Source organism: Saimiri boliviensis, chromosome 8, assembly GCF_048565385.1.
Source record: "Saimiri boliviensis isolate mSaiBol1 chromosome 8, mSaiBol1.pri, whole genome shotgun sequence".
NCBI lineage: Eukaryota > Metazoa > Chordata > Mammalia > Primates > Cebidae > Saimiri > Saimiri boliviensis.
The window spans coordinates 48,525,184-48,547,276 of NC_133456.1; the positions used below are offsets into that span (position 1 = coordinate 48,525,184).

The 22,093-nt window shown below is 40.2% G+C and overlaps 1 protein-coding gene across 6 annotated transcripts in view; it reads right to left on the reverse strand.

The window, feature by feature from the left end:
• The window catches only part of NXPE3 (neurexophilin and PC-esterase domain family member 3), a 44,474-nt gene that overhangs the window by 12,868 nt on the left and 9,513 nt on the right, over positions 1 to 22,093 (reverse strand). For 5 of the 6 annotated variants that reach the window (XM_074404440.1, XM_074404438.1, XM_074404437.1 and 2 more), the window contains 2 exons: positions 11,346 to 12,100; positions 6,032 to 6,105 (listed from right to left, as the gene is read on the reverse strand). In XM_074404440.1, the coding sequence (XP_074260541.1) occupies positions 6,032 to 6,105; positions 11,346 to 12,100 (829 nt within the window). Of the gene's footprint in view, positions 1 to 6,031; positions 6,106 to 11,345; positions 12,101 to 13,764; positions 16,798 to 22,093 lie in introns of those variants that run through there. The other variant, XM_074404441.1, reaches the window with a different exon arrangement.

Below are 22,093 nucleotides of genomic sequence, written 5' to 3' on the forward strand. Positions count from 1 at the left end.
CTTACGCATCTGCTAATTCTTTGCAGGTTCAGAGCCCAAGTAGAAAAGGAAACTGAATGCTGACTTTAAAAGCTTTTTTGGTAAATGTGATTATCAAAGAAAAATTGGGAGGTAGGGTAAGTATTTCCTTGGCTTGTTCAAAAATAATTTCTGAACATGTTATCAGGTGTAGCTTTACCATTTTACTGCACCTTCTGCAACGTTCCCTCATTGTATCAGTACATCAAGGCTGCATAGCTAGAGAGCTCCAGAGACAACACCAAAGGCCCACAGAAAACATTTACTAGAACAAGAATTAAAAGTAATTTGGACGTTACAATTTTTTACCACTGTGAATTCGGTAGACTCGGCTATTCTGTGTCAAATATGTGTTATAAAGAAAAGTGTATGTCACACAGGAAACAATTACCATGTCCATTCAAATGTTAATTATATTTACTACCAGAGCTAAGTCAAGCAACGCAAATCAATTACTAAATCTGACGTTAATTCTTTAAACATGCCGCATGCTACCTGAGAAAAAATTTTTAAATTTTTTTAAATGAAATGCACGTACCTACACTGCCCCCTTACGGTCAGCTGGGACAAAAACATTTCCTGGCAATTTATTTTTAAGCAGTCTGTGGCTGTTTAAACGGTGTTTCTTGGAACTCAGAATGCATTTCATGTAAGATAACTGAGATATAAAAGTCTCCTAAATAGATTATATAATCCCTAATGTACTATTCACATGAAACAAAAATAAAACAAAAACATAAAAATGAGTTATTACCCAACTTTATGGTTATCTTGAATATTGCTGGTGACGGAAAAAGTTTAAACAGGGGTGGTTGTAAAAGTAGATATGAAGATTTGTGCAAAACAAGAAGGGACTTTTTTTGTTATTTGAAGATAATGTCTCTATATCTCTAAAACTTCTCGGCTTCTCTTTAAAGCCCATGGTTTGCATTTTCTTCCAAAGGGTGTCATCCACTTAATCCATTAGCCACAATGCCAAATGAGAGAGAAAAAGGCAGAGAGATAAATTTTCCTAAATCATCCAGAAAGAGCTGGATGAAAAGGACACAGAATGAATTAAGGCAGGTGGGGGGCAGGGGGGTACCAGGTGGGCATGTGTAGCAAACCTGTCCCTTAATTTTATGGTATGGAAATGTCTGCAGAATTAAGAACAGTAAAAGGCAGGACAGAGGGAGTACACAGTTAATAAGGCAAAGAAAAAGACAGAAGAAATGGGATCAACCAAATCCTTGCACCAGAGACTGCCATGAGCATAGGAAGCCTGGAGTAAGGTCAACAGGGGGAGACAGCCCTCGACAGGGTGAGGAAAGGAGGCAGTGTGTCCTGAGCTGGTTAGGAACACTCTGTCAAGCGCTGGGAATATGAGAAGGACCCAGCTACACAGTCACTGTAATGGCTTAAGTTTGAGTTTACTCCTTGAATTCCCCCTATGACACCTTGGAAATTTATTTTTCTTTCCTATATATTTCAGGGCTCACCTCATTTGTTTACTGTCTCTCGGGCATCACTGTGTTTTATTGCCTGATGCCTGGTGTCTGGAAAACCATTGTTTCGTGCATTTTGGCTTTTTTCTTTCTTGAGTGGTTTCATGTGGGAGGCTAAATCGCATTACTGTTTCTCTATCTTGGCTGAAAGTGCAAGTTTGAGGGACTTGAATTTGAGGAGAAAGAGAATAGAGAGAAGCTGAAGCGGAGGAGAGGCTGAGATCTACAGCACAGACGGAGCATATAACGTTCTACAGGACAAGGAGCACGAGCACATTGTGAGGCTTCCTGTTATTTTATTAAGTATACAGGAGGAGCCGTGTTCCTTCCTCCGACCTAAGAGGGAAAGCAAGCTGTGACGATGGTTGGCAGTGCAGATACATTTGCTGCCAGAGAGTAGGACATTCGGGATTTTCCGGCTGTGAAGGAGACGGAAGGTAGGAGGAGGCTGGAGCCCAGGAGCTTTGTGTACAGGGGTTTGAACTAACGGCTTTCTAGATGGCGTTTGAAATAACGGATTTCTAGATAGAGTAGGACAGCAGAGAGACAATAAATTTCAAGACCTTAAGTGTCATGGCACTCACCTGCATGGGTTTTGTGAGTGTGTATGCTAATTTTATCATATTCAACAGACCAGGTATTATAATAGAGAAAAAAAGATAGTTGTGTAGGTCTTAAGCAGAGGAGGAGGAAGGTAAAGGGAGAGACAGACTTGAGAGGGTGGGCTACAGTCCCGCAACAGCAGTGTTATGACAGTCGGGAAGGAATGTTAGAAAATTCCCCTTTTGTTCTACTTTAGTTTTTGGAAACTTCTGTACTTAATGCCAGTTAAAAGCTCTAATGATCTCAACAAACCAACTCTTCTCTACTGAATGGAGAAGGGAGGTATCAATATTGGATAAATTGTTCTGATACTGTTGCTGGCAGAATTCAGTTACTTGTGGTTGTAAGACTGAGTTTCCCGATTCATGTTGGTTATCAGCCAGGAGATGCCCTCTACCTCCTAGAAGTTGCCTATATTCCTAGCCAGGTGGCCCCCTTCATCTTTAAAACCAGCAATGAAGAATCTCCTTCCTGTGGAATCCTTCTTACACTTTGAATCTGTTTCTTCAGGAAGAATATGGCCCCTGTTAAGGGCTTATCTGATATAAGGTCAGGTCTACCTACGATAATATCAGTCTCTTAAAGTCAACTTTGAAATATAACATAATCAAATCATAGTAATGATATACCATCATATTTACATGTCCCTCCCATACGTAACAGGGCAGGAGATTAAGTAAGAGCACAGATCACTGTTAGTCATCTTAGTATTCATCCTACCGTAGCTACAAAGATACACATAAATATAAAACCTCATTGTTCTTATCTATACTATTGCTATTAGATCGAGTCTTATCCCAAACTCTCAGTAAGTTCCCCCAAAAAATATAAGCTCAAGTTGTTGATGAGGTCAGAATCTGTCAAGGCCCCTGAGCCACTTAGCTGTGATAATCTGCGGACCACATTACAGGTATTAATGAAAATTCCGCAGTGATTCTAGCAATGGAAAAGCCTGACATAAACCAGATGCTTGCCCTTAATTAGGTCAATTCGAGTTAAAAACTGTTTTTCCTTGACTTTGTCTGGAATTATGTCCACAAGTAGCAGTAGCACTGGCAATCTCAAGCAATCTAAATATGAATCTTAGCCATAATTTTACCTTGTAAGAATATTAGCTAATACATATACAATTTCATATGTATTAGCTAATACATGAATACAATTTCATAGGGAAAAGGCTTCAAAATGTAGGATTCGTAAGTGAAATAAAAGTAGAAATACTACAAACCCCTTCTAATGCTAAGCCAAAGAAAACGCAAGACAAGCCTCCAGCATCTCGCGGTGCCAGAAGATAAGGAAGTGCTGAAAACAAACAGATGGCAGCACACAGGTGACGCAGAGGCCAGACGGAACGTGTTCCCAACTGCCAACTGCCAAAACGGAACGATTTGAAAAGAAAAGAATGACTGAATTGGATTATAACCCAAAGAATGAAATCATCCTGAGTCTACACAGATACAAATACTTAAAAGTGAAGAAGGGACAACTCTTCTTTGCAGAAGAATTCCAACTCATAAATGTTGAAAGAATGAGAGACATAAAAAGTCACCATTAGAATGCCTCAGAAATCACGGCTACAGGCAAGATCTGACGAACCTGGACGAATGCTAAAATTGGTTGGTGAAAGGTTTCTGTTTGTTTTGGGTGTTTGTTTGTTTGTTTTTTGCAGGAATTGGTAACAAGGTTGGTGAAAGTTTAAGCAGAAACGGAATGTTTGCCTAGAATGAAGTTGAAATGCAGAGAAAAATATGAGCCCTGGATTTAGGGTCTTTGAGTGCCCCCTGCTGGTCACTAGCATGAAATTCAATGAGGTTCTGCGTTCCTTCTATATTCCATACAGCAATTGCCCTCCTGTTTTCTTTCCAATTATATACCTGTCGCAAGACAGTTTTCCTATTCAAAATCAGGATTTTCTGCTCCTACTAATTCAACATTTTTTCCTCTAAAAATACATCAAAAAGCTCAGTGATTACCAAATCTATCTTCCCTCTAACCAGAAGAGTATTTAAATCATAAGCCCATGGCCACTTCCTGGCCGATCCTCAAGACTTGTCAGGGACAGTTAAACTTTCCAAAGTTCCTCCCACGAACCATTCCTGGTTCACCTAGGGCATCACAATAAGGGCAAGCCGGTCGAGTCGGTGAGGAAAAAGGGCGGATCCAGTGGCGGGAGACAGGGCCTCCTGAGGACGTCGGACATGGAGAGTGTTTAGAGCCGACGCCCTGTCTACCGACATCTTGACCTCAGGGCTGAGGCCCAAACAGATAAAAGATAAATATTTCCACTATTGACGCCTCACATATATGTCCTCTAAAATTAGTAATTCATGTGGTTCAAGTAAATCAGATACAGCTCTTTGTTAGGAAAAGACTGGGAATTCTTGTGGCATACGATAGCAGAGAGAAGAGATATAAACTGGCAGTGCCCTGGCTGCAAATGGGCCAAGCAAATTTTATTTAGCCCATACAGTATTTTTAAAGTCTTGAATTGGATGTCGATGTTCTAAAATCCGGAGATATCACATTTAAAAATTCGAAGTTCTAGTTTCTCTTGGAAAAAACAATCTACGGATCTGGCCACACGGGGTTTGTTTCTTCATGGTAACAAAGCAGCAGGAACTGAAGAGACTTCAGAACCTTGAGACTTCAGTTCCTTCCCTGGCACCCACACAAGGCATGTGGCTAATACCCACTTTGCTCCCTCCACATGCACTAAATGTCGAGCCCCTGCAGCAAAAGGGTTTGCGACATCTGCAGAGTAGAGTACTATGAGTTCACACGCTTTTAAAAGCTAAAAAGGACCTGGCCTGCCATCTGCTTAAGCCTTCCTAGTAACGTTCATCCCTTCCTTCTAAAAATCACGACAGCTAATTAGATCTACTCTGCAAAAACATAACATAAACAGTTACTCCTCTGAATTTGTTCTTCTACTATTAATATTGTACACCAATAAATCTGCATCACCTGAAAAGTCTGTTAAAACACAAACTGCCAGGCCCCACCTGCCAGGGTTTCTGTTTCTGTAGCCGAAACAGAAACCTGAGAATGGGACCTGAGAATCTGCATTTCTATCTGGTCTCCTGGTAATGCTGATGCCACTGATCCACAGATCACACTTTGAGAACAGCTGCAATTCTCCAACCCGTTTTTTTTTTTTTATTTTAAAACATTTCCATGATAATTTTACCTATATTTCTCAAGTATCTCTAGAGCAGCAATATCCAATCAACTTTTTGTGGGTATAAAATGCTGTCTACATATAGCTACTGGGCATGTGCGATTAAATAACTAGATTTTGAATTTTATTTAATCTTAATTTAAATTTGAATCACTACATGTGACTAGTTGCTATCATATTGGACAACACTGTTAAAAGGACTCGAAGAGCCAAACAGCAGAGTAGGTCTAGCAAGAAAAGAAAACTTTTACATGAGCATAAATAGCAAAACTCGGGCGGGCACATGTCTGCTATCCCAGCACTTTGGGAGGCCAAGGTGTGAGGACTGCTTGAGCTCAGGAGTTCAACCATCCTGGGCAACATGGCAAAAATCTGTCTCTAGCAAAAAAAAAATACAAAAATTAGCCAGGTGTGGTGTGTGCCTATAGTCCCAGCTACTCGGGAGGCTTAGGTGAAAGGATCACTTGAGCCCAAGAGTTCAAGGCTGCAGTGAGTCAAGACTGCGCCACTGCATTCCAGCCTAGGTAACAGAGCAAATAAAATAAAATAAAATAACAGTAAATAGCAAAACTCAGAATTATGCACACAAGATTTGATTTTTTTTAATCAAACAGTACTTTTAATATTTTTGATTGTCCCCAGAAGTAACTATGGCATATAAGTTTTTAGAACATAATGAAACGATAGAGCCTCAACTGCTTAGTAAGAAAAACAACAAATCATCAAGCTCTTTTTTTTTTTTTTTTACCTTTTATTCTCCTGGGAATCACAGTTACCCAATCAGGTCCACTGGAGTTGATTGGCATTTTGATATTGACACCACTTTAAGAGGAATAAAAAAGTACAAGCTTAGGTTCTGGAACATTTATTTTCAGATATATGTCTTTATTAGCAAATGATAAAATGACTAATTTCACGGAGCCTTATTATGATGAAATATACTTACGTTAACCAACACAAATAATAAACTGCATTTCTTATAATAAGCAGGTTATATGTACATATAAACTGAAAAGAAATTACACTGATTCTTAAATTTCGCTGCACTCTACACTGCTAAGAGTGCAAACTCCAAAATGACCGATTCTGGTCTGAATTACATACTCCCCTTGGACTCAGAGAGTGGCTCACACTGACAAGAATGTCTACTTTGTCATTACCTGGTTTTCGGGCTGCAACCACAGGCTGCATTAAGTCATGAGTCAGATCCCCTAGGGAGTTTCCAGATCTGAGAGGAGCCCTGCTGGGGACACCTGACCCCCAGATATGCACTCACGCAGTACTCTGTTCATCATTACAGGAGTCTTTAGCGTCAGTTCTCCTTACTAAAACATACACTACTCGAGGGAGGCAGCGGGGGGGAGGGGAGGAATAAAATAAAATAAAACATACATTAATCAAAGACAAGGATGGTGCCCCATTCACCTTTGTATCCTAGCACAGGCCCTGGTCTAGAGTCCATACTCAGTCAATATTTTTGGAGGGCTGCATTAAAACGTGGGGGAGACTGAAGGAAAGGATAAAAGCACTGAAAATCCAAGGTAACTATTCCAGAAACTGAGTCACAGTAAAACAAGGCCTCTTGTACTTAGACCAAAAACAAAAAATAAATAAATAAAATGTTAACTTGCCAAACTCTTGATCTGGGAATGTGAAGTCATTTTTCATTATTTCATCAATTTCAGAAAAAAAACTGTTTATTCAACAAATAAGCAAAATAATTCTTAAGCTTCTTAAGCCAGGTACTGTCCTAGACTCCCAGGCTATTACAGTAAGAAAAATGCACAGCCTTTCTTTCTTCATGGAGCTTACATAGAGGACACAGAAAAAAACAAGGAATGAAGGAAATACACAGGCCTGGCAACATTAGAGAATAATCGAATTTCATAAAAGTGGTTTTTTAAGACAGCACATATAAACTACTTTCATGACCTTAGAGTTTTATGGTAAAGAAAAGAAGAAATATAATTTACTTCTCTACAGTTAAAAGCATTATTTCATTATTATTATTATTATACAATTATCTTGCAAAAACATAATTTCCATTTTTGCAGGAAAATTTCTTCAATAATTTTCCTGCAAAAATATTTAGCCTCAATCTAATCACATGGAAAGTAGAAACGATAAAGCAGATCCAAAGCAGACTGAGCATGGTGGCCCACAACTGTAATCCCAACACTTTGAAAGGCCGAGATGGGCGGATCTCCTTGAGGCCAGGAGTTTGAGACTTGCCTGACCAACAGGGCAAAACCCCATCTCTACTAAAAGTACGAAAATTAGTCAGGTGTGGTGGTGCATGCCTACTAGTCCCGGCTACTCGGAAGGGTGAGACACAAGAATCACTTGACCCCAGGAGGGAAGGTTACAGTGAGCCAGGATCATTGTATTGCACTCCGGCCTGGGTGACAGAGCGACACTCTGTCTCAAAAAAAAAAAAAAAAGTAAAGGACATTCTACAAAACGGCAACATCAAAATTGCCAATGCCATACAAAACAAAGTAAGCTAAAGAAAAAGAACTCTTTCGGATTAAAGAGATAACCAAACACACTGTGTCATCATAGATTAGATTAGTTAAAATTAAAAAGATAGCTATAAAAGTCACTATTGGGACAACTGAAGAAACTTGAATATCTAATATGAACTGCATATTAGATAATAGTGCTTTAATGATGATAAATGTCCTAAATGTGATCATTATGGTTATATGTTAGAGAAAGTCCATTTTCTTAGGAGAGGCATATTTATGGAGAGCAGTGCCATGGTACCTGCAACATACTCTCAAATGGTTCAGGGAGGAAAATTACACACAGATACATATAAACACAGAGAGACATAGAACAAAATGTGGCAAAACATTAATAATGGTGAATCTAAGAGTTCACTATTATTCCTGCAGTGTTTCTAAAGGTTCCATTTTTTTTAATATAAAGTTAAAAAGAAAAAAGTAGCAATCGTGCTAAAATAAAGGGAAATGTTTTAGGTGATAAGCCCATTCTTTTAAAAGGTCTTCCCTTATATTAATTGGATCTTTAAGGAAAGACCTGTTGTCCTTTCCAAAAGTAACATTTTTATTCCCTTATAAGAACAAAGACGACATCCTTTTATTTTCAACTATCATTTATGGAACCAAATACCAAGGCTAAGCTTCTTAATTCTTTCCGATTTAAGTAAGGTTATGAGTCACCAAGGAAGATAGGTAAAAAAAAGGTTATCAGCTCAACACATTTGGGCCATAAGTTCACAACAATAAACCCAAAAATCACCAAAAAAAAAAAAATCAGTATCAGTATTTTTCTTTTTCTTTTCAGATAGCCTTATGTAACATTTCAGAACTTTAACAGAACAAAGGACAGAAAAATGAAAATCCATTATCAGGACTCTGTCAAACGTTTTCTTTCCAAAAACTTATGCCACCTCAAACACTGTTTTCTCAGCAAACTTTCAGGTAAGTAGAATTCCGCAATTATTCTACACCAAGGTACCATCAACCAGCCTCACCTGGGACATGCAACTAAGGGCAGGGACAAACACATTATTTTATCCCTGTGGGTTCACGGGTGTTTTTTGTTTTGAATAGTGGAATTTACAGTCAGAAATACTTTTCGGTTTCACACTGATTTAGTTCTCTGACCTTTCTCTATTCTCCACACGGAATTTGAGTGAATTACTCTGCTTCCCCCTTTTTGCGAGGCCGCCATGTAGACTGGCAACAAACTCTATAGGGCCGTTACAGCTAACAATCATTTACTATCTATTTCAAACCAATTCTGACAGTGGAACTGGAATGTTCCTATCACAAAGAAATGATAAATTCTTGAGGTACTGGATACTCCAATTACCTTGATTTGATCATTACATATTATATGCTTGTATCAAAATATCACATCTACCTCAAAAATATATGCAAGTATTGTACTTTAGGTTCTGGGGAAAAAAAATGAAAAAAAGAAAAAATATATATATGCAAGTAGTATGTATCCATAATTTAAAAATCTAAAAACACAACTCTAACAGGGCATGGTGGCTCACAGCTGTAATCCCAGCCCTTTGGGAGGCCAAGGCAGGGTGACTACTTGAGCCCAGGAGTTTCGGCCATTCCAGAAAACATAATGGGCCGGGCACAGTGGCTCACGCCTGTAATCCCAGCACTTTGGGAGGCCGAGGTGGATGAATCACCTGAGGTCAGGAGTTTAAGACCAGCCTGGCCATCACAGTGAAACCCCATCTTTAAAAAAAAAAGAAAAGAAAAAGAAAAAGAAAACATAATGAAACCACATTTCTACAAAAGATACAAAAATTAGCTGGGTGTGGTGGTGCAAACCTGTAGTCCAAGCTATTCGGCAGGCTGAGGTGGGAGAATCGCTTGAACCCAGGATGTCAAGGCGGCAGTGAGCCACAATCATGCTACTGCACTCCAGCCTGGATGCCAAAGCCAGACCCTGGTGCAAAACGAACAAACAGATCCTCTGCAATAGGGTAAATGAGTAGTCTTCATACATAGGCAAAAAAGTACACAGAAATAAAATAATCTGCTTAGTCACTGACAAATGGCATGTCCGAAACCTGAATCCAGGAATAAAATGAAAAATTCTGTTTTGGTTTTGAAATTTAATTTTGTTTTCATTTTGGACTGAGCCATGGAAAATACCAGTCGTCTGAGCAGTCAAGACTGTACATTGAGTAGTGCTCCCTCTGCTGGCCTTCTGAAAGTATAGCATGAATCTGCTACACATGGACGTAACCTGGTATGACTTTTGGGAGTCAAAAAAAACTGAAGGGTTTTATTTCAGGAGTGCCTACAAACCACATACTTTATGATAGCAACTTTTCTGCCATCCAGTAATGAGTAGACATAAACTATGAAAATTTTTAGGTTGCCCAGATGTACTTAACAAAAAGACCTCCCTTTTATGCAATAAAAAAATCCTCTCTACCGAGGAAGGTTTACAAACAATATATTTCATTAAAAAGTCAAAAACATGTACACATTATTTCAAACAATGGTACTTTTTTGGTTGACACAGGGTCTCACTCTGTTGCCGAGGCTGCAGTGCAATTATGATCATACTCGCTGCCACCTCAGATGCCTGGGCTCCAGCCTTCCTCCCACCTCAGCCTCCCAAAGTGCTGAGTCATGAGCCACCACACCTGGCCAAAATGATACTTTGTCAACAAGTAGCTTTTACAATTTTTTATTTCTTAGTGATGTTATGGAATATTGAAGAAAACACAAATTTTCATTCTTCATTCATACTGGTTTCATATTCCTTTCTGAACATTATTCCATATATTTACCATCACGCTCAAAATATGCTTATATTTGACACAGAAATTTGAACACATTACTGCAACAATTTTAACTATTTAGCTTAAAAAATATAATTTTCTGTGGCATTTCTAGCTTCCTATGCTTGTTATTAAGTCCACCCAGCAATGTTGCCATATTCATAGTTTTTTAATCAATATGTTCAAATGATTTTAAACACTGCTATTATATCACTTTTAAAAGTTTCTGTTCACTAGATACAAATATAAAATACCAGCCTGACTCCTGGCCCTACCAGCCCTGTTCTTGGATTATTTTTTTCTTTGCATAAAATAGATGGGGCCTTGCTATGTTGACCAGGCTGGTCTCAAACTCCTGGGCTCAAGCAATCCTCCCATCTCAGCCTCCTAAAGTGCTGGGATTATAAGCATGAGTCACCACACCTGGCCCTTGGATCATTTTTTTATCTGTTCTGTGAATAAGGGATTTTGCTTACACAGCTACTGTGTAAACATGCTATGTAGTTTGAAAGTAAAACACAGATATGAGGGTAAAGAACAAAAATTCAAGGGCAAAAAGGTCTTTAATTTGGACTTGGATAAGCACTAAGCTTCACTTTTAAAACACTACGGAAAAATACAAATATATGGGGGTTGAATTCAATATCTCTTCCAAATTAGGTCAAGTTGAAAGAGACATAAGAAACACATACCCAATACCACAAAGTCTCCTAAATGGGACAAGGACAGCGGAAAAGAACTCTTCAAATTATCCCCAAGAAAAAGCAGCACATACCTCTGGAAGAATGCACTCTCTGCAGCAGTTAGGAGACCCTTCAGGTATCCACCTTTGAAATGGGTAATTCTGCTACTGCAAGGGAGCTTCTTTGGTTTGAAGCAGAACCAGGGCTCCCCAGTGTAGAGGTCTGTAAAGTTACACAGGGGCAGATTCCCAGGAAGACACACGTTGCACTCAGTAGTTTCAGAAATTCTTCCTGAACGGAAGAGACTCTTGAAATAGACCCTGTCTGGTTTATCTTCCTGTAAGTGCTGAAGAACTCTGATCCCTTCACTGGGGTGGACCAGAGATACGGACACTTTAACTTTGCCTGGCCATAGCAAAGTAAAGAAAACTTTGTAAAACCCATTCTGGTAGTCCACCACCCTGCCCACAGCCCCGGCCTGCAGCTTGGGGGAGTGAATTCTGGCCTGCAGGTAGTCTCCACCATACTTCTTGGGCTTTCTTTGAAAATCCTGTACATGAACCAGTACCTCCAGCTGGCTTCCCACCTTAAAGAAGGCAGCAGAGTTCAAGATAACAAAGTAGCTGGAAGAAGGGTCAGTGCTCTTCACAAAGGGGACTGGGCCCACATCTGGAACCTGCCCGTGCAAGGCCGCCAGCAAGGAGTCCTCCTCCATGCGCTCCTGGCTGGACAGGGTCTGCTGATCATAGCCACAGTAGGGATTCCGGCTAATTCTCGTCACCTGGGAGGAAACAAACTGCCCACTGCTGTCGATGAATGTGGCTGAAACAGTCTCATGGTCCAAGTACTGAAGAAGAAGACACAAACAACAGAAATTACCACTATGTAAGTCTCTGTATTTTCGGCATAAATTCACAGAGGGCTCCCCATATTTCTGTGAGTTTTAGCTCCAGGAGCTCAATCAGATTCTCACAGTAAGTATCAAAGAAACATCCCCTTGGGCTTCTGGCAAGAGAAAGGAAATAGGACCCATTTTGAAGTATGTACCGCACTGTGTTGTTCTTCACAAAGCCGGCTGCTGAAGAGAAACTACTTCATCAGAACCTGGCCTACCGGAGCTTTATCAGAGCCTAACCAAACTGAGAGAAGGGAAGTACCTAACTCCAGCCCTTTCTAGCCACCCAGTCCAACCCGAGAGGGGGAAACACCAAGAAAAAAGGAAAGGAAAGGGCTGGAGAAAGATATACCATGCTAACACTAATCCAAAGAAAGCAGCAGTAGCTATGTTAATTTCAGACAGAGCAGATTTCAAAGCAAGGAAAGTTATCAGAGATAAAGAAGGTTATCACATAATAATAAAGGAGTCACTTCTCCAAATAACAACCCATAACATGTATGTACCTAACCAATCAGTATCAAAATATGTGAGGCACAAACTAACAGAGAAAGAGATGAATCTACATTATAGTCCGAGACTTCGACACTCCTCTACCAGAAATAGACAGCTCCAGTAGGCAGAAAATCGGTAAGGACATGGTTGAATCCAACAGCACCATCAATAAACTGGATGTAGCTGACATCGGTAAACTACTTCTTATCAAGTTCGCGTGGAACATTAACCAAAAGAGTCCACATTCTGGACCACCAAACGCACCTTAACGAATTTTTAATAATAAAAATCATACAGTATCTTCTCTTAAGCCACAATGAAATTAAACTAGAAATCAATAATAGGAAGATAGCTGGAAAAATCCCAAAATAGTATACAAATGGACAACATACAAAAATCTCATGAGAAATTTTAAAATATTTTTAATTAGGTGAAGGTGAAAATATAATTTATTAAACACTATAGGACAAAGCAAGAGAAATGTTTAGAGGGAAATTCATAATACTACACATATTTTAGGAAACAAAAATGACCTAAAATCAGTAATTTAAGCTTACATCTTAGGAAATTAGAAAAAGAAGAGCAAACAATATCTAAAACCAAGCAGAAGAAAAATTAAAAATATGATAGCAGAAATCAATGCAGTTGAAAACAGGAAATCAATAAAGAAAAATCAATCCCAAAGCTGTTTTTTTAAAAGATCAATAAAATTGATAAGCCTCTACCAGGCTTAAAAAAACAGAGAGAGAAAGGATACAAATTACTAATACCAGAAATGAAAGAGAGGCCATCACTACAGATCCCATGGACATTAAAGGGATAAAGGAATATTATGAACAACTCTATGTCCACAAATTTGATAATCCAGATGAAATGGACCAATTCCTTGAAGGGTACAATCCATAAAGAACGCACCTAATGATGCAAAAGTAATCTTATAACTAGTGGAAAACAAATATAAAAGAATGAAGTCGTGCTTTCTTCATCACTTAGAGTAGGAAGTTCAGATATGTTATCTCATGCTGTTGGGGAAATAAAAGGCTAAAGACATTATTTTATGTTATATATAGAAATGAAATTAATTTTACAAACTGTGGAAAAACAATGAAGTAAGCAGAGACCTTATCTTTCATTATGTTAACAGTAGTAGGTCAGGTGTGGTGGCTCATGCTTGTAATTCTAACACTTTGGAAGGCTGAGGCAGAAGGACTGCTTGAGGCCAGGAGTTCAAGACCAGCCTGGGAAATATAGCAAGAGCTCATCTCTACAAGAAATTTTTAAAAAGTTAGCCAAGCATGGTGGCACATGCTTGTAGTGCTAGCTACATCAAAGGCTGAACTGGGAGTACCACTGAACCCAGAAACTCCAGATTATAGTGAGCTATGATCCCACCACTGGACTCCAGCCTGGACAACAGAGCAAGACCTTGTCTCTAACAAATAAATAAACAAATATAAATTAAAACTAGGCTAGGTACCGTGGTTCACGCCAGCACTTTGGGAGGCAGAGGTGGGCGGATCAGGACTGCTTGAGCTCAAGAGTTTGAGACCAGCCTGGGCAACATGCTGAAACCACCGTCTCTAGTAAAAGTACAAAAAATTAGCTGGGTGTGGTGGTGCATGCCTGTAATCTCAGCTGCTCAGGAGACTGAGGCACAAGAATTGCTTCAACCCAGGAGGCAGGGGTTGCAGTGCACTGAGATCACGCCACTAAACTCCAGCCTGGGCAACAGAACAAGACTCTGTCTCAAAAACTTTAAAACAGGAAAATAATAATTATTATTTTATATATATATATTTACATATTTCTTTTAATATATATATGAGGACTGCTTGAACCCGAGTTCGAGGTTACAGTGAGCACTGACAACAGCCTAGGCAACAGAGTAAGACCCTGTGCCTAAAGAAAAGAAAAATTCAGTAGTAGCAGAAACAGCCAATATTTACTGTAAGCCCTTACGTTATGGGTACGCTTGGAAAGAGTATCCATGAATCTTTAAATTCAATGCTCAAATTATCACATGTGATAAGTCCTGTTATTATGATGTCCATTTTATAGACAAGGAAACTGAGACAACGAACAGCTTAACAATTTGCTCAAGGCCATGTAGGTTAGAAGCAGCAAAGGATTAGAAGCCAAGCGGTCTGAAGTGAGGCCTGTTTTCTTAACCACCCACGCTACAGTACCTCATATGAACAAGATGGGAGATACCTCGTAAAGGTTAGCACTAATTATACATTACGTACTTGTATCTTGATTTGTAAGCTAATACCTAAATAATTAAAAATAAGCAATTACATTCACTCAGAGAAAAGAATGGGGAGGGGATCCAATAATGTGCTTAATACCATTCTCTACTCTTTGAGATGTCTAGATATCCCATGAGTTATGTTATTAGTAAACAGGATAGAGGAACAAATGAGCAGGAAAAAAGTTACAGACCTAACCTGAGGCATATAACTAATCTATCTAAAATGTAGAAAACTGTATCTTACATTATGCAATTAAACTGCAGCAACAATAGCAAAGCAAAACCAAGAATCTCTCTCAATAGCTATAGCATTTCCTTGTTTCTAGCAAAACACTTAACAAGGTCTCAGGCTCCCCACCTATGACAAACCACTTCAGAATCCTACATAAGGTAAAAATAATCTCAAAATACAATGATGTTTAATGCTCTTCTTAGATTCTGTATTTTCCCCTCTCATTTTACACTAACATATACACATTTTCATGTTAAAGGATCTCATTTAGGAGCCTTCATTTTAAAGGGGTACATGGTAGTATTCGTTCATTTAAAAAGTGGCATGGGGAATAGAAAACTACTGAAAAATTCTCTGTATTACCTTCCTGATTTCCTTTCAGGAAAGGAATTTCCTTTCAGCCACCCTCTCCTGCTTAGTTGTTGTAAGTCTGTGACACACCATGAAGGACCAAATCATGCACCATGTGCTCACAGCATACCCCGTCTTCCTAATTCCTTGCTCACTCTCACTCCTGCTCCCTGGGTAGCCACACCAAGTCTCCAAGGCCAGCTGACTGACACATGCAACCCAATCCAGAAATCACCAAACACTGGGTGGTAATTCCCCTGCATTTTACTTGCAAACGAAAAAAAGGTGAAAATGTCAATTTGCTGAATTTTCCTAAAGATAGGGGCAACTTCACGCCTGCCGCCCTTTTAGGTTTGGGGCTAAGAGGAAACAGATGGCTCGCTCCTCAAGCCGTCACAGCCTACGGGCTGGAATGAACATGGCGACTGCCTGTCCCACATCATCTCACTCCTGGCCTACTGAACCACGGCAATGCTGCTTGCTGACCGGTCAGTCAAGGGTGGGCCTAACTGATGGAGGGGTAGTCTCAGGTAAACGGCTGGTTCAGAATGGGCATGTGACCCAATTCTGGACTATGAGAATCAGAAGAGGCTGCCGGAGGCTTACGCTTGCATGCAGCCAAATCCAGGGACCACTAAGCCCCCTGGTAACAGCCATTTGAATTTCACCTGCAAATGAAAAAACACAATTAATGTTTCTTTTCTTTTTTGAGATGGAGTCTTACTCTGTCGCCCAGGCTGGAGTGCAGTGACACAATCTCGGCTCACTGCAACCTTCTCCTCTCAGGTTCAAGCGATTCTCCTGCCTCAGGCTCCCGAGTAGGTGGAATTACAAGTTGGTGTCACCACATCCAGCTAATTTTTTGTATTTTTAGTAGATGGGGGTTTCGCCACATTGGCCAGGCTGGTCTCGAACTCCTGACCTCAGGCGATCTGCCCGCCTCGGCCTTTCAAAGTGCTGGGATTACAGGCATGAGCCATGGCACCTGGCCTGACACAAGCAGTATCTTGAGATGGTTTCAAGAGAACAACTGTTTCTTCAGGTGGACATGTACAAGAAAACAACCACCCTATTGCTCTGGCAGCCATCCTACAATCAACCATGAAGGAGGATGCCATACATAAAAGGTAACACAAAAGAAGGCACAGTTGGCCGGGAGCAGTGGCTCAAGCCTGTAATCCCAGCACTTTGGGAGGCCAAGGCGGGTAGATCACGAGGTCGAGAGATTGAGACCATCCTGGTCAACATGGTGAAACCTCATCTCTACTAAAAATACAAAAAATTAGCTGGGCATGGTGGCGCGTGCCTGTAATCCCAGCTACTCAGGAGGCTGAGGCAGGAGAATTGCCTGAACCCAGGAGGCGGAGGTTGCGGTGAGCCGAGATCGCGCCATTGCACTCCAGCCTGGGTAACAAGAGCGAAACTCCGTCTCAAAAAAAAGAAGGCACAGTTAAGAGGCTTACAAACAAAGGCTGGTTCCCAAAAGAATTATGCCTAACCTATATACTGACTTCTATTCAAATGAATAATATATATTATCATTAGCTTGAATCAGGTGTCGTTTACTTGAAGCCCAAAGCCCTAACACGCAGGTGTTATAATACGTATCTAAAATATCAATGAATAAGGCAAAAGAAAAAAAATACAGGCCTTGCTCAATGAGAGCTCATCAGAGAAGTAAAAGACTGCAATTCTCCCTCCAATCTTTTGCTAGATATTGATACAAATACCTCTTTCTCATATTATGGGTTTGTTTGTTTTTTCAGATGGAGTCTCACTGTCGCTCAGGCTCAAGTGCAGTGGTGCAATCTCAGCTCAGTGCAACTTCTACCACCTGGGTTCAAGGGATTCTCATGTCTCAGTCTCCCGAGTAGCTGGGATTACAGGCACCCACTACTATGCCCGGCTAATTTTTGTACTTTTAATAGAGGCGGGGTTTCACCATGTTTGGCCAGGCTGGTCTCAAACTACTGACCTCAGGTAATCTGCCCACTTGGGCCTCCCAGTGTGCCAGGAATCCAGGCATGAGCCATTGTCCCCAACTAGTGTAATATTTTTAATTAAAATTGAGTCTGCTTTTTAGAAAATGCTCATATACTCCACTCATCAAGAGTATAGTGAGGATCAGCAGCATAGTATAGAAAGGAATTAGGGAGTGCGAGACTGCCAAATTTCAGAGTTTTTCCCCCTTTACTCCAAGCTTCTTTACCCATGATCATCATAGTAATAAACGGCTTAAAATTCATGACAACAGTATCATGCTGGACAAGGTGACCTCTTTAGACAGGTGAAAATGCTTATAGCTCACTCCACTACCAGAAGCATCTGATTTTCAATATCAGAACTGTTTATTCAATACTGATACCTCCCTTCTCCATTCAGTAGAGAAGAGTTGGTTTGTTCAGATAATTAGAGGGTTCAACTGGCATTAAGTACAGAAGTTTCCAAGAACTAAAGTAGAACAAAAGGGGAATTTTCTAACATTCCTTCCTGACTGTTTTTTGTTTGTTGGGTATTTTTTGAGACGGAGTCTTGCTCTGGCACCAGACTGGAATGCAATGGCGCAATCTTGACTCACTACAACCTCTGCCTCACAGGTTCAATCGATTCTTCTGCCTCTGCCTCCTGAACAGCTGGAACTACAGGAGCATGCCACCACGCCTGGCTAAATATATATATATATATATTTTAGTGGAGATGGGATTTCACCATGTGGTCAGGAGAGTCTCGATCTCCTGACCTCATGATCTGCCCGCCTCAGCCTCCCAAAGTGCTGGGATTACAGGAGTGAGCTACCACACCCAGCCCCTGACTGTCATAACACTGCTGTTGCGGGACTGTAGCCCACCCTCTCAAGTCTGTCTCTCCCTTTACCTTCCTCCTCCTCTGCTCAAGACCTACACAACTATCTTTTTTTCTCTATTATAATACCTGGTCTGTTGAATATGATAAAATTAGCATACACACTCACAAAACCCATGCAGGTGAGTGCCATGACACTTAAGGTCTTGAAATTTATTGTCTCTCTGCTGTCCTACTCTATCTAGAAATCCGTTATTTCAAACGCCATCTAGAAAGCCGTTAGTTCAAACCCCTGTACACAAAGCTCCTGGGCTCCAGCCTCCTCCTACCTTCCGTCTCCTTCACAGCCGGAAAATCCCGAATGTCCTACTCTCTGGCAGCAAATGTATCTGCACTGCCAACCATCGTCACAGCTTGCTTTCCCTCTTAGGTCGGAGGAAGGAACACGGCTCCTCCTGTATACTTAATAAAATAACAGGAAGCCTCACAATGTGCTCGTGCTCCTTGTCCTGTAGAACGTTATATGCTCCGTCTGTGCTGTAGATCTCAATCTCTCCTCCTCTTCAGCTTCTCTCTATTCTCTTTCTCCTCAAATTCAAGTCCCTCAAACTTCTACTTTCAGCCAAGATAGAGAAACAGTAATGCGATTTAGCCTCCCACATGAAACCACTCAAGAAAGAAAAAAGCCAAAATGCACGAAACAATGGTTTTCCAGACACCAGGCATCAGGCAATAAAACACAGTGATGCCCGAGAGACAGTAAACAAATGAGGTGAGCCCTGTGACTGTCCTTTGCTTAGATCTTGAGAGAGCTTCCAAGCTGCAGCACAGGGAGAGGAGCCCTGGTGGATGGAGCCTGGCAAACTACCCAGGGCAAGGAGATGAGGCCGAGTCTTAAAGACCATGGTTTTTATAATTCACAGGAAAGCAGAACAACTGTGCAGAAAATAACTCAGGACATTGCAGAGAGTCCCACTCAAGTATTCAGCAGAATGATGATGAGCATATGTGCACAAGGAAACTACTGGAGGCTGGGTAAAGAACTATCTGAGACAAAAAAAAAAAGTGAACAATAACTAGGTTTCTACAGGAATAGTACTTCTTACCAGCCAGACTGGAAAAGCCCAGAAAAAAAAAAAAAAAAAAAAGCCTTGTCAATTAATATGGAAAAAAAGGGGGGCACAAAAAAAGAAAGGAATAAAGAAGATGTGGGGTAAATATAAAACGAACGGCAAAACGGCAGATGTAACCACAACGCTTTCAAAAAATATATTAACTATAAACAGGCTAAGCACCTCAACCAAAAGGCAAAGACGGTCAGATTGGATAAAAAACAAGATCCGATTACATGCTAGCTAGACAAAACCTGCTTTAAATATAAAAACACATGGACAGCATCATATGAATGGCCAAAAGCTGGAAGCATTTCCCTTGAAAACCAGCACAAGGAAAGGATGTCACCTCTCACCACTCATATTCAACATAGTACTGGAAGTTCTAGCCAGAGCACTCAGGCAAGAGAAAGAGAGAAAGGGCGTCCACGTAGGCAGAGAGGACGTCAGACTGTCTGTCTGCAGATGACATGATTCTGTATCGAGAAAACACCATAGTCTCAGCCCAAAAGCTCCTCCAATTAACAAACAACTTCAGCAAAGTTTCAGAATACAAAAACAACGTACAAAAATCACTAGCATTCCTATACATCAACAATAGCCAAACCAAGAGCGAAATCAGAAAGACAATCCCATTCACAGTTGCCACAAAAAGAATAAAATAGTCATGAATACAGCTAACGAGGGAGGTAAAAGAGCTCTAAAATGAGAATTACAAAACACTATTCAACAAAATCAGAGAAGACACAAACAAATGGAAAAACATTCCATGTTGATGGATTAAAAGAGTCAGTATCATTAAAATGGCTACACTGCCCAAAGTAATTTATAGATTCAGTGGTATTCCTATCAAACTACTGACAACATTCTTCACAAAACCAGAAAAAGCTATTTTTAAATTTATATGGAACCAAAAAGAGCCTGAATAGCCAAGGCAATCCTAAGCAAAAAAGAACAAAGCTAAAATCATCATGTTACCCAACTTCAGATTATACTACAAGGCTACTGTAACCAAAACAGCATGGTACTGGTAAAAAAAAACAGGCACAGAGACCAACAAAACAGAATAGAGAATCCAGAAATAAGGCCACACATCTACAACCATCTTCTGATCTTCAACAAAGCTGACAAAAACAGGCAATGAGGAAAATTATACTGGTACTGAAATAATTGGCCAGCCATATGCAAAACATTAAAACTGACTCCTTCCTTACACTATATACAAAAATCTACCCAAGATGGATTAAAAATTTAAATGTAAAATCCAAAACTGTAAAAACACTAGAAGACAACCTAGGCAATACCATCCTGGACAAATGGACAAAGATTTCATGACAAAGACACCAGAAGCAATTGCAACAAAAGCAGAAATTGACAAGTAGGATCTAATTAAACTTAAGAGCCTGTGCAAAGCAAAAGAAAATATCAACAAAGTAAACAGACAACCTGCAGAATGGGAGAAAATATTTGCAAACTATGCATCTGACAAAGCTCTAATCTCCAGCATCTATGAGGAACTTAAACAAATTTACAAGAGAAATACAACCCCATTAAAAAGTGGGCAAAGGACATGAACAGAAACTTCTCAGAAGAAGACATGCATACAGCCAAAGAGCATATTTTAAAAAAGGTCAATATCACTGATCACTAGAGAAATACAAATCAAAACCACACTGAGATCTCACACCAGTCAGAATAGCTATTATTAAAAAGTCAAAAAATAACAGATTTTTTGGCAACCTTTAGCTGGCAAGGTTGAAGAGGAAAGGGAACACATACACACAGTTGGTGGGAGTGTAAATTAGTTCAACCATTGTGGAAAGCAGTATGGCATTTCCTCAAAGACCTGAAAACAGAACTACCGTTCCACCCAGCAATTTTTTTTTTTTTTTTTTTTTTTTGAAATGGAGTTTCGCTCTTGTTACCCAGGCTGGAGTGCAATGGTGCGATCTCGGCTCACCGCAGCCTCTGCCTCCTGGGTTCAGGCAATTCTCCTGCCTCAGCCTCCTGAGTAGCTGGGATTACAGGCACGCGCCACCATGCCCAGCTAATTTTTTGTATTTTTAGTAGAGACGGGGTTTCACCATGTTGACCAGGATGGTCTCGATCTCTTGACCTCGTGATCCACCTGCCTCGGCCTCCCAAAGTGCTGGGATTACAGGCGTGAGCCACCGCTCCCAGCCCCAGCAATCTTATTAATGGGTATATAACCAGTGAAATATAAATCATTCCACCATAAAGATGTATGTATGTGAATGTTCACTGCAGCACTATTCACAATGGCAAAGACATGGAATCAACCTAAATGCCTATCAATAACAGATTGGATAAGGAAAACCTTATATTCCATATGAAATATAAGAAAATCTTATATTACATATACAGCATGGAATACTATACAGCCGTAAGAAAGAACCAGATCATGTTTGTTTGTGGGAACATGGATGGAGCTGGAGGCTATTACCCTCCGCAAACTAACACAGGAACAGAAAACCAAATACTGCACGTTCTCACTTACAGCTGGGAACTAAATGATAAGAACTTATGAACACAAAGAAAAGAAACAACAGGGGTTTACTTGAGGGGGAAGAGTGGGGGAAGGGAGAGGAGCAGAAAGGGTATCGGGCTTAATACCTGGGTTATGAAATCATATGTACACAAACCCCCCTGACATATGCTTCCTATGTAACAAACTTTCACAT